Below are 13,495 nucleotides of genomic sequence, written 5' to 3'. Positions count from 1 at the left end.
TCTCTTTGTCTCCTTCTGTGTATTCTTGATATATCTTTACCGCCGTCAGGTATCTCCTCCTCGTGAACCGAACCCCTATGTCGAGGCAGGTCCCCGACACTTTTTGGTACTAGATCTCCAAAATCGGGGAGATTTCTAGTATAGGCTTTATTTTCAGTACATCTCAATTTGAACTAGCCACATTTCAAGTGCTTAGTAGCCGTATCTATCTAGTAGCCACCACAATGAACAGCAAACCTCTAAAACATTATATAGATTTTAATTTAAGTGTCTGAACACAGATCTTTCTCCACATTGTATCTTTCTAGAAATGTAATGTGAATGCTTCTGACATAACCTACATATTGCAAAAGAATCATAAACTCAGTATGTCCTACACTGAACTTGTTATCAACGTATTCTTTTCCAGTGTTTCCTATCGCATAACAAACCAGAAACTTATGATTCATTTTTTGAACCCTCCTTTCCTTTATGTCCATATAGCCTCAACAAGTCTCAACTTTCTCTCTTAAAAACTTCTCTAAAGAAAAAAAAAAGTGTGTTTTTTTTTTTTTGGGGGGGGGGGATAAAGAAAACAAGTGTAATGCACAACAATTTGATAAACTAGACCTATACTTATGAATACAGTAGCTTAAAATACCAACTAAGAGGGAAGGAATCTACACAGCAAGGATTATTCCCATCCCCTCTGTAGACAGGGTTGATAGGGATGGGCAACTTAGACATTGCTACCTAAAATTGGAGGGGAGGGGCTATAAATGCCTGCAGTGACTGGCTTACAGGTTTTCAAGAGGGAATTTAGATTCAGAGGGTGCGGGGGAAGGTAGACTCTCCACTGAGTGGTTTTCACCCTGTTTAGATGGGGCTGGTGAAAGGAGATGGGGATAAGACTTAGGTCTTATGGTTTAATAGTAACTGTTATCATGACTGATTGTGATTGTTGCAGCTGTAAAGATACACGTTTTATAGCAAGAAGAGGGGAGTGGTTGCTCTTGAAGTCCAGAAGTGGAGGACCGGACTATCAAGGGAGAAGAGCGGGAGTGGAGTATGGGACCCTATTCAGAGAAGGAGGCAGAGACAATGACATGGAGAGATGGAGTGGCTGGGGACTCTAGACCCATGGAGGGAGATGGGCTGTGTGCTGGCAGCCGGGGGTAGGCTTGCAGGGTATGCCCTTCCAGTGTTTGAATGACTGTATATTCCTGAGAGTTTTGGCATACATCCAAAAAAAAAAAAAGACACCCCCCCCCAACACACACACAAAAACACGGGGAGGGAGGAGGAAGTGTACCGCTGCTAGCAGTGACTAGAGGATTAGAGGTTTATATTGAAAGATTGTTAGAAATGTGAGTTTCCCCATAAAGATTGGCACATTTGACGATATGATTTAAAACCTGTGTATGGAAAATAAATTGCATAAGCAAAATTAAAAACAAACAAACTTCTCTTAATTCCATCTACTTTTGTTCAACTTCACAGCAACCACTCTATACCAAAAATAACTCGTCTCATCTTCCACCTCACACCATTCTCTACAATAAAATTCAAGTGAGCTTTTTAAAAGCCAATCATACCATGGTGGTGGTGGTTATGTGCTGTGGAGTCAGTTCCGACTCATAGCGACCCTGTACAAGGTTTCTGAGGCTGTAAATCTTTACAGGAGCAGAAAGCCTCATCTTTCTCCAGCGGAACAGCTGGTAGTTTAAAACTGCTGATGTTGCGGTTCACAGCATGATTTGTAACCACTACGCTACCAGACATATATAAATACACTTAAAAACATTTCAATTGAATTCCATTACCCTTACTTAGGATGAAGTTCTAAAATTCTTCCTATGATCTACAAGGCCCTGGATGAGGGCCCTGCTAGTCTCTCCAGCTTTACCTGCATCCCATGCTCTGTGCTCATCACACTGATCTTTTATTGTTGAGCCTGCCCCACTCATCTTCTCACCAGAGACTTTTTGCATATCATTCTCTTTTGCTGAAAGATTCTTCCATATGCTCTTCTTTGGCTATCAGCTCAAATATCATTTGCATTATGTGCATTATAATAAAGCCTTCAGTGATACTGTGGGTTAATGCAATGAACTGCAAGGTCACTGCTTTGAACTAAAAGGTAGGCAGTTCAAGCTCCCCAGCACCACCAGGACTCTGATACAAAGGAGTTAAGTCTCAAAAAAAAGTTAAGGAAAGTAGTAGAGTAAAGAAAAATTAAGTTATTCTAATGTCACTATGGAGTCCTGGTGTGGTGCTGTGGGTTAATGCACCAGACAGCAAAGCCGTTTGAACTGAAGGTCAGCAGTTCAAGCTCACCAGCTGCTCCTTGGAAACCCTATACAGGGTTGCTATGGGTCGGAATCAACTCAACGGCACTTAACAACAACAACAACAACATCACTATATTAAAATATGACTGGAACTGGCACAGTGACAGACAAAATGAAACAATAATGCAACAGGCAACATCTAGGAACATATCTTCAAGTAAATGGCAATGAATATATATCACAGGTGGTATTGTTTAAATAATCAGTCAAAGAATGACTTATTTAATAGACTGGGTCTGTCAGAAATGGGTTTTTCAACAAGAAGAAAAATGTGGGTCCCTATATAGAAATAATGAAATGGAATTAACATTTTGTTTTTAGAAGACTATTTAGGAGGTATATAGAAACATCTTAAGTAAAGCAGGAAACAGGGAAGCTATAACTACATCATTTACAAAGAAAAAACTCAAAGTTTAAACAACAATTTGGAAAAAATATTTTAACATATGACATAGTATTTTAAAATCCCCTAAAAATTATTTCATTCATTCAAATATGAACTAAGGGCCCATTACATGTAGGGCACTGCTTGAGGTACTGAAGATGCAGCAGTAAAAAAGAAGGACAGAAAGCTCACATTCTGCTGTGAAATAGACTATAATTAATAACTACTTGGTATAAGAACAGAAATCATTGAAAAAGAGAAGAGAACAGCAACAGAGAGAATCAATAGATTAAAAGTTAGTTCTTTGAAAAGATTAGTAAAATTGGTATACCACTTGCTAGACTAACAACAAAAAAAAAAACAACAAAGATGCAAATAATAAAAAGAAGAAATGAAAATGAAGAGATGACAACTGATCCAATTGAAGTATAAAGAATCACAACAGAATACTGTGAACAGTAATACCGCAACAAAATGGATTACTTTGATGAAATGAATCAATTACAAATTCCAAGGGGCACATAACCTACCTAAACTGACTCAAGTGGATATAGAAAATAGCTTCTAACAAGCAAAGGGATTCAATCAGTAATAAAAATTCTCCCACCAAAGAAAAGTCCGAGATGAGGAATTTTAAAGACAAAACGACGCCAATCCTGTTCAAAGTCTTCCAAAAAACTAACGCACTACACTGCAAGGTTGGTGGTTGAAATTCACTAGCAACTCCTCTGAAACTCTATGCAGGGAACACTATAAGTCAGAAATAACTCGATGGCACATAATAACAACAAAATGCCAGCATTATCCTGGTACCAAAACCACACAAATTTACTACAAAAAAATAAAACTATACACCAATATCTTATATGTAGTTGTTGCTGTTGTTAAGTGCTGCTGAACGCCAACAGACTTAATGGACGAAGACTGAAATTTTGCCCTTGGAAATGGGAACAAGACTAGGGTACCCACCCTCATCAATTCCTAGTTGTGGTACTTGTGCGACATAGTCAGTTCCAACTCATAGCACCCCTGTATAGTGTTTTCAAGGCTATCCATTTTCTGAGAAGCAGAAAGCCTCATCTTTCTCTGGTGGAGTAGCTGGTAGATTCAAACTACTAACCTTGCAATTAGCAGCACAGCTTATAACCCACTAAGCTACCAGGGCTCCATCATTCCCAGTCAGAGCAATAATGCAACAGAAGAAATAAAAGGTATCCAAATTAGAGAAGAATAGGCATAACTGTATTTGCAGATAACATGATCCTATATATAGAAAACATCTAAGAATCTACTAAATAATTTCTAGAATTAATAGAAGAGCTTAGCAAAGTTGCAAGATACAAGATCAACACACAAAAATCAGTTAGATTTTGATACATTAGCAATGAGAAATATGAAAAGGAGATTAAAAACAACTCCATTTATAACACCATCTAAGAAAATAAAAGACCAAACCAAAACTTACTGCCCTAAGTTGATTCTAAATCACAGTGACCTTAGAGGGACAAAGCAGAATTGCCCCGGAGTGTTTCCAAGGATGTAAATATTTACTGGAACAAACTGCCAAATCTTTCTCCTAAAGAATAGCTGATACGTTCAAATCGTCTACCTTGAGTTAGCAACCAAGCATTTTAACTCCTTAAGAGAATAAAATACCTAGGAATTAAATTAACTAGGGATCTGAAAGATTTAATACAATGAAAAGTATAAAACATTGCTGAAAAAAAATAAAGAAGATGGAAAGACATTCTGAGCTCATGGATTAGACGATGCTATAACATAGTCAAGCAATCTATTCTATGGAATTCATACCAAAAATTTAATAGCATCTTATATAGAATTAGAAAAGTGCATCCTCAGTTTTAATTGGAAAGACAAGAGATCCCGAATATCCAAAGCTATTTGGAAGGACAACAAAATAAGAGGCCTCAAATGATTTCAAAACATGTTACAAAACTACAGTAATCAAAACAGTCTGGTGCTGTATCCTGGGTTTAAATGATTAGGACCTTAGTCTTGTGGGACATCTAAGTCAATTGACATAGTTCATACGGTTTATGTTCTACATCCTAGTTTGTTGAATATTAACTAGGGTTTTAAAAGCTTGAGAGTGGCCATCTAAGATACAACTATTGATATATCTAATCCTCTGGAACAAAAGAGAGAGGGAGAATTCAAAGTCTCAAAGAAGAAACTAGTCTACAGGACTAATAGTGTACAGCAGGGGTGGGGAATGTGCAACCTGCAGGCCATATAAGGCCCGAGAAATCATTTGGTCTGGCCCTGCTAAGGCATCCGCAGCTCCAGAGCTTCAGCCATCACATTGCTGGTGGTAAGTGCCGTCGAGTCGGTTCCAACCTACACCGACCCTGTATAGGCTTTTTAAGGAGCGGCTGGTAAGCATGAACCATCAACCTTGTGGTTCAAATGACTGTGCAGTCAGTCCGGCACATTAGCCCACAGCGCCATACCAAGACTCCAACTATCACACTAGGGTTGAGTTAATTAAATGTTTGACCAAATATAGGTTAATTTTTAAGTTGATAATTTAATATATAGCTCATGAATGATGTTATAAATTATCACAGAAAAATGGTTCCCCACCCCTGGTGTACAGGAACCATGGCCTCGTCGACCTGAGACCAGAAGAACTAAATGGTACCCAACTATTCAGATCAGGGTCACAATATATGGGTTCTGACATAATGTGGGAAAAATGTGGAACAGAATCTCAAATTCCTTAAAGACAAAACATACTTACTGGTATAGATAACACTGGAAGGCTCGTTAAGACTATTGCCCTGAGATACACTTTAAGCTCCGAACTGGAACTAATTCAAGGTCACCTTTGAAGTAAATAACACATTGGCTCACAAAATAAAGGAAAGCACCTGTGATTATAGTGCTCCCTTAAAAAATCATCTAAACCTAGATTAAGGGAAATAGAACAGTCAGAACAGAAAAATTGAGAATATTTACACATTAAGAAAATATAACCACTGTCACTGAACAATCATTATAGAAATTTTTAACAGGAACCTTAAACTACTGTGAAAATCTTTACTGAAAACACAATAAAATATTATTTTAAAACTAAAGAAATAAATACCTGATATGTCAGGTGGTAATAAGTACTGTCCTACTGTGGCGCTACAGGATAATGCACTAACTGCAACATCAGTTTGAACCACATATTGGTGATTCAAACCCACCAACCGCTTTATACAGGGTCACTATAAATCAGAACTGATTCAATGGTACTTAACAACAAGTACAGTGAATAAATAGCAAAAGTGGTAAAGCAGTGGGTAAGGTAGTATTACAGAGGGCAATGCAACATGTGAATAGTGACATGAAGGAAATGAATGAAGCACAAATATATTTTGGGGAAGTCCATGTGGAGGGATTCACTTCAGGTCCCTGAAGTGAGGTAAATTTGCAGGAGGAAAGCAAAGAAAATAGTGTGGCTGGAGGAGACTGAGGAAGCAAAAAAACTGGGAAAATAAGGTCAAAGAACCACAAGGATTGGTTCATATAGGACTTCATGAGACACAGAAAGGACTTGGGCTTTCACTCCGATTTACATTTTAAAAGGATCTTTCTGGCTGCTGTGTGGAAGGGGAAAAAAAAAAAAAAAAAAAAGGATCAGAGAAGCAAGGAAACCAATTAAAGGCTAATGCAATGGAGATGGCTTGGATCCAAGGTAGCAAGGAAGGGAAAAAGAAGAAACCAGTATATTCTAAATATTGGTGGTGATACTTGTATGCCTGGAGTTGGTTCTGACTCATAGCAACCCAGCATAAAGTTTCCAAGGTTATAAATCTTTACGGGAGCAGAAAGCCTCATCTTTCTCCCTTGGAACCGCTGGTAGTTTCGAACTGTTGACCTTGAGATTAGCAGTCTGACACATATTCACTACGCTTGTTTACCATACCTCTTCATTCTAAATATTACATCTAAGAAAAAGCTAAGATTTGCTCATGGTCTATATGTGGCATATGAGAGAGAATTACTGAGGTACCATTCAGTAACAAAGAAAAAGAGACTGGAAGGCACAGCACATCGTGTTGCTGTTGTGAAGTGCCGTCGAGTTGGTTCCAACCCATAGCGACCCTGTATAGGGTTTTTGAGGAGCGGCTGGTAAGCTTGAACCACCAACCTAGCATGCAAACTGGTTTTGAAGTCCAGCACGTTAACCCACAGCACCACACCAGCACATTGTGGTGGTGGGGAACAAGAGTTTCCTTAGATGAGCACTAGGCATCAAAATGGAAATATTAGGTAGGCTGTTAAATATATGAACTTTGAGTTCAGATTAGACTTCATGTCTCAAAAACAAAAACAAAAACAAAAGAATAGTAAAAACCTGGAACTGTGTTTTACATGTAGTAAGGGCTAAATATGTGCAGAATGTTGTTGTTGTTATGTGCCGTGGAGTCAGTTCCGACTCATAGCGACCCTGTACAGGGTTTCTGAGACTGTAGATGTTAACAGGAGCAGAAAGCCTCATCTTTCTCCCACGGAACAGCTGGTAGTTTCGAACTCCTGACCTTGCGGTTCACAGCCCGATTCATAACCACTATGCTATCAGAGCTCCTTATGTGCAGAATAGCAATTACTATTATTAAAGATACTACCAAAATACTGAAAAGTTGACAGCTTGACCTAATCTTCATTTCTATTCATACAGTGATTGTTGTTGCTAAGTGCTAAATCCAAAACAAGCTGAGAAATCATGTATCTTAGAAATATTGCAAGACATGTTAGTGACTATGCAGCAGATGATTTCACTTAGCAGCAGCACTTTTTCAGATAGCCACAACAGACAAGGAATGTTTCTAGGGCATAATCCTTCACTAAACCACCACCAAATGTGTCTTCTTTTGCTTTGAAAAATATAAACATTTAAAACAAAAAACCCTTTAGGAGTGATTTAGAACAAAAGCAAATTCAAGTTTTGGTGAACTTTATTTAACTCTTTTAATTGTCAAAGGGGTTCATGCAGTATTTTATGAAGAGAAGCAGGGACTCTCTCTCCCTTCAGCAGTTGCTTTCCTACTCCTTTTGGCAGGAGCCTTGTCACACAATAGAGAACATCTTAGTATTTTATTAAGTTTAGTAACAACTATGAAATCATAGGTCATGTAAACTTTATTGCACTTTTCTTAAGACACTTTCCAAAGGAAGCCAAGACAAAAAGAAAACGAAGACAAATGTCACAATTCTTGTGCCAAGTTTATTTCCTATTAATAGGAAACTAGATATTAAAACAAGTATTACTATGCATCATGTGAGCATGTCACCCTATACTTGATCAGACGGAAACATTATCTAATACTATACTTAACAACTTAAAGCAAGATTCACCCTAGGACAAAGTAAAAGGAAGAAAAAAGTCACTTTTTTTGGTGCTCAGTTTTGAGGACCTCTTATCATCTCTATGAGTAGGCTTTTCCATTCTGAAATAAATGTATTTATTATAATGAACCTTGGGCTGCACTTCATATATAGCCCAGGGAATACTAGTATCTGATACAGATATATTGACATTACCACACTCATATTAATTCTTTGAGGCACATAATTTCTTCCATATTGTGGCAACCTTCTTACATTAACCCACCACAATATTCTTTTTATTTTTTTAACACTAACTTCAGTTTTCACTAAAACCTCACTTCTAATTCCTGTTCAAAGCATATTCCCATTTGAAGACAAACTCTAAAAGTTTAAAGGCAATTAATAATAATAAAAAAAAAGTAAATGGAACAAAATCTAATATTTCTGAAACGATTAGAGGGTCTGAAACTGCCTGAGCTTAAAATATGAGCCCAAATAGGAAAACAAAAAATCCTACTTGCACACAAAATTTACATTTTGGTAATTCAAAAATCAAATGAGACGAAGAAAAAGATTTTTATCTATACAATACTTTTAGAACAAAAACACATTTAACGTGTTGTTGTTGTTGTCAGGTGCCATCGAGTCGGAACCGACTCATAGCGACAGCAGAACGAAACAATGTCCGATCCTGGGCCAACCTCACTACCGCTGCCACACTTGATGCCATCAATGATGTCACCTGGCTGATCCATCTCGTTGGGGGTCTTCCTCTTTTTCTGACCCTCCATCTTACCCAGCATGATATCCTTCTCCAGCGATTGTTCCCTCTTAATGTGTAAGATATACTAAAACCATGAAATGCCCACCTCAGAAGTAGTTAACGTATATAAAATAATCCACAGAAAACGTAATGCAGACTGCAAAGTCATTTGAACTGCAAGTTCGATGGTTCAAGCTCACCAGCTGCTCCTTGGAAACCCTATACAGGGTCGCTATGGGTCGGAATCGACTTGACAGCACTTAACAACAATAATCTGAAATAAACTAGGTACCTTTTTTTGTTTAACTCACAAAAAACCTAGCCAAAAAAACCTAGAAAAACATCTACTTCTTCAGGAAGCTGCCATTATTCTGTTTAAGCAATAAAAAAGATTTTATTTATTCTGTTAATGAGCTCTGGCAGCAGTTTAAAACGACCAGCTCTTTCTCAGGAGATGAGGCATTGCTCCCAAAAAGACTTACAGCCTCGGAAATCTTATCCAGGGTGGCTATGAATCGGAACCGACTCTATGGAACACTGCCACCATCATCCAGGTTCATGAATTTTTTTCATATAAAACACATATGATTTTTGTAAATCTTTGTAGAAACAAGAAATAAATCAGGTTCAGTGCAATAAATAAACAAAGTGTGGTTTAAATTAACGACCAAACAAATAAATGCAGCAATGACATAGATGCATAAATTTTTCATTGATGCTGGCGATACAAAGTGTCCAAGCTAAGGCTGCCATTTTTAGGATCTTCTAGTTTTATGCATCTGGACAATCTTAGTTGCTACATAACTAAATATTTGTTGACTGAAAGAAAAAACTCGTATTTAAGTCTAATGTTCTAAGCCATGAGAACACTGAGAACACATTTCCTTAAGAAACAATTTCTAAACAGTCAAATGACTAAGTTAAAAATTGAGTATTTGGGATAGCAGATGTCATAAATAAAATCTAAAACTGTGAAATACCTTCACTATCTTCTGGATTTTCTTCTTCATTAGAGGCTTCAATATCTTCATCTTCCTGAGCAGAAACAGTGGAAGCTACACTTTCACTTTGAGATACATCTCGCTCTTCACGAGGCTTCCGTGAAGTCTGAAGGAGTGAAAATTATTAAATTATTGATCATTCATGTAATTAAACAGAAAGAAACATACTTTTTCATATCTGAAGTAAAGTAAAATGCTGAAACACAAACACACTAGAAGGCTATGTGTTTCACAACTGTTCTCATTTATCAGCCATAAAAGTATACGTACTATCTCTATGTTGCAGTCCTGATATGCTGCTGCAAGATAAGCACTGGACTGCTAACCACAAGGTTAGAGATTCAAACCCTCCAATTGTTCCTCAGAAACCCTATACAGGGTCACTATGCATTAGAATCGACTTGACAGAACTTAACAAATTACTAGTTCACCATTTTCCCCCCCAGATTTTAACAGTTTATTATGATTTATGTCATTCTAAAAACATCAGTCCATTAAACCATTTAGAAATAAGTATGCAAAAAATCTGCAAAACAAAACATACTTTAAATATTTTTAAGAGCGGATAGATTATCCGAAATTCCAGATTATTCAGTTGCTTTATTTTTATGCTATGGCAGCCAAGTAATCTTTAACTTCAGTTAGAGTAAGCCTCCTAAATCCAACTTCATTGCAGATACCAACTTCTATGTTGTCTTCTGTCATTTGCCCTTCAAAGCTTTCCTTTAGGGTTGAGATGGCTGTATGGATGGCATCTTCAAGTTCCAGATCTTCATTATATCTTTTCTTTAGGAGCAAAGTAGGCTCCAGATGGATTGGACTGAAATAAATAGGGTCATCCCTCATTCCAACCACAAATAAGTAAAGAAACTCCGAACGGACTTACACCACCTGACTGGGTGGATTCCTGCATCACAGAAGCTACTCTCTGTACCACTGTGCTGTGGGGATGGGCTCCTGGTAAACAAGGTAGTACTGCTGAGCTAGTTTTCGAGCTCTGTGTACAAGTACTCTGTAATCTGGGCCCATGCCACTACACACCAAGCCTATATGCTTGGTGATTGGTTCTACTTTGTGTACATTTCGTTCATTGTACAGAATGGATTTCTGTTTCTTTTCTGTTGCTAACGCCACACCATTTGCAGCTTTAATTCCCACTTGAAGGGGCTCCTCCAGCTACCGCAGCCAAAGCATATTCAATCTGCACAAGTTTACCAGACAGGCTGAATATTGTCAGCAAAAAGCTGTAACCACGTTCCGCCATCTTTACCTGGAGAGCCCTAATTCACCTTTTTAATAGATGGATCACATTCATCAAACGGATCAACACATAAATCATTTTTGGAATTAGCTATCATACGTTGCTAGTATTGCGTGCTATTTAGTCAATTTCAAAGTTACACTATAAAACAGAGGAGAACGACCTTTACAGAAGCAGATTGTTAAACTTTCTTCCACAGAGCATCTTATGGGTTCAAACTGCCAACCTTCCAGTTAAGCAATCAAGCACTTATTCACCATGCCACAAGGGCCTTTAGAAGTCATTGTTGTTAAGTACTGCCAAGTTGATTCCAACTCACACTGACTCCTGGGGCACAGGGTTTCTGAGGAGTAGCTGGTGGGTTTGAACCCCTGACCTAGCAGTTAGCAATCCAATGCTTATCCTACAAGTACCACATTAGGATTCTTTAGGTAATGGCAAGACGGTTCTAACTCATAGCAACGCTGTATAGGGTTTCTGAGGTTTTTAAATCTTTGTGGGAGAAAAAAGCTCTCCAGAGGAGTGGTTGATGACTTCAAACCACCACGATACATTTACAAATAGCCAAAAATTACAAATCTCCATTCTTTTCTCCCCTTTCTATACAGGGTAGCTATGGGTCAGAACTGACTCGACAGCACTTAATAATAACAATACACAATAACATATGCCTTTACATGTGGAAGACACAGAAAATTATGATAAGAAAAACAATAATTGCTCATTATTCTACCAGTCTTTTACATGTGTATGCCTACCTGTAAGTGGTTATGTATACACATAAATATAACCAGGATAGTCCTACATAGTTATAAACTCCACTTTAAAAAAAACATTTGATATAGTCATGAGCTTACAATGTTCTTACATTATAAATTATTTATTTTTACTAATGATTCTATAAAAACGGTTATTAAATTTATTTAAAATAATATCCATTTATCTATCTAAATTGATCCTGTTTTGAGACAAGCAATTTCCCATTGTTGCTAATATTAATAATGCTGCAATAAACTAACTTTCTACTAGCATTAAGAATTGTGATTTTATAGTCAACACACCTCATCATGAGTGCTAACACTGAGTTTCTTTTACTGTAATTCCTTCCTTTACAAAAAATAGTATTTTCTCTTTTACAAACTATATGTTTATGTTAAATTGCTCCTTCTTCAAATGGGGTCACCTATCTATATGAGTACATGTTGCTTTTGTTGTTTAGTGGCATCCCGTCAGTTCTAAATCACAATCTCCCTGTATAGGGTTTCTGAGGAGGCTGGTGGGATACTGAACTGTTGAGCTTATGGGCAGACGTCCCATCACACCAGGACTCCATCTGTATATACTGTTGTTGTTGTTAGATGCCACTGAGTCAGCACCAACTCATAGCAACCTTATGCACAGCAGAACGAAACAATGTCCAATCCTGGACCAACCTCACTATTGTTGCCACTTGAGTCCACTGATGCTGCCACCTGGCTAATCCATCTCGTTGAGGGTCTTCCTCTTTTCCTCTGACCCTCCATCTTACCAAACATGACATCTTTCTCCAGTGACTGTCCCCTCCTAACAATATGTCTGAAGTAGGAGAGATGAAGCCTAGCCATCCTGACCTCTAATCTAAGGAGCACTCTGACTACCCTTCTTTCACAACAGATCTACTATATATATACTACTGTTTAAAATGACATATATGGGACATTTTGCCATGTTTTCTTGAGCTTTTTTAAAATAAAAGAATAAACATTGCACCAACACAAGTGAAGCCTGCTGACCCTATTAGTTCTATTGTGATCCAAGAGCAAAGAACTGTTTACTTTTAAAAGAAATATCTGATTCATTCTTTCCTACAACACCACACCAGGACTCCAGAGTATATATGTGTATGTATGTATGTATATATATACCATTAAATGTAAGACATTTGCTTTTCACTGTATTTATAACATTATGCTGCTAAATACAAGACTTAAAATCTCCTCTGTCTTAAAGCTCCATGGACTCACCTGGCAATTCTCTGTTATATACCCCTGAAAGAGCCCATATTTCACCTGACTTGAGCTGTCAGACTCCTCCAGGAAGATTCCTTTCCAGCAGGATCACAGAGAAGAAAATCCTATACAGGGTCACATGAGCTGGAATGGACTCCTTAACACTTATTAACAACAAGCTGTTTAAAATTATTACCAGCTTAGATATGACTATGCCATTTAGAATTCAATCTAAAGCAGTAATAAGCTCAAGAAAATAATTTTTTCACTTTCATTAAATAAAAGCTCCCATTGAGTTGATTCTGAAAGTCTGATGGTCAAAAATTCACTCCTATGTTCCTAGCAGTAATGCATGAATCCCAGAATCCCAGAGACACTGGCTATACTTTTTTAAAAAGTCCTTAGAAGATTCCACAAATACTACCAT

The 13,495-nt window shown here is 37.6% G+C and overlaps 1 protein-coding gene and 1 pseudogene across 2 annotated transcripts in view; both read right to left on the bottom strand.

The window, feature by feature from the left end:
• NCOR1 (nuclear receptor corepressor 1) overlaps positions 1 to 13,495 on the bottom strand; it is a 213,667-nt gene that overhangs the window by 70,427 nt on the left and 129,745 nt on the right. For both annotated transcript variants that reach the window (XM_006875906.1, XM_006875907.1), the window contains one exon: positions 9,799 to 9,925. In XM_006875906.1, coding sequence (XP_006875968.1) covers positions 9,799 to 9,925 — 127 coding nt within the window. The remainder of the gene's footprint in view (positions 1 to 9,798; positions 9,926 to 13,495) is intronic.
• Positions 10,426 to 11,083, bottom strand: LOC102821392 (annotated as a pseudogene).

This window comes from Chrysochloris asiatica, unplaced genomic scaffold, assembly GCF_000296735.1.
Source record: "Chrysochloris asiatica unplaced genomic scaffold, ChrAsi1.0 scaffold00346, whole genome shotgun sequence".
In the NCBI taxonomy this organism is placed as follows: domain Eukaryota; kingdom Metazoa; phylum Chordata; class Mammalia; order Afrosoricida; family Chrysochloridae; genus Chrysochloris; species Chrysochloris asiatica.
Note: the sequence above shows the minus strand (reverse complement) of the source record. Positions and strands in the feature narration are given on the sequence as shown.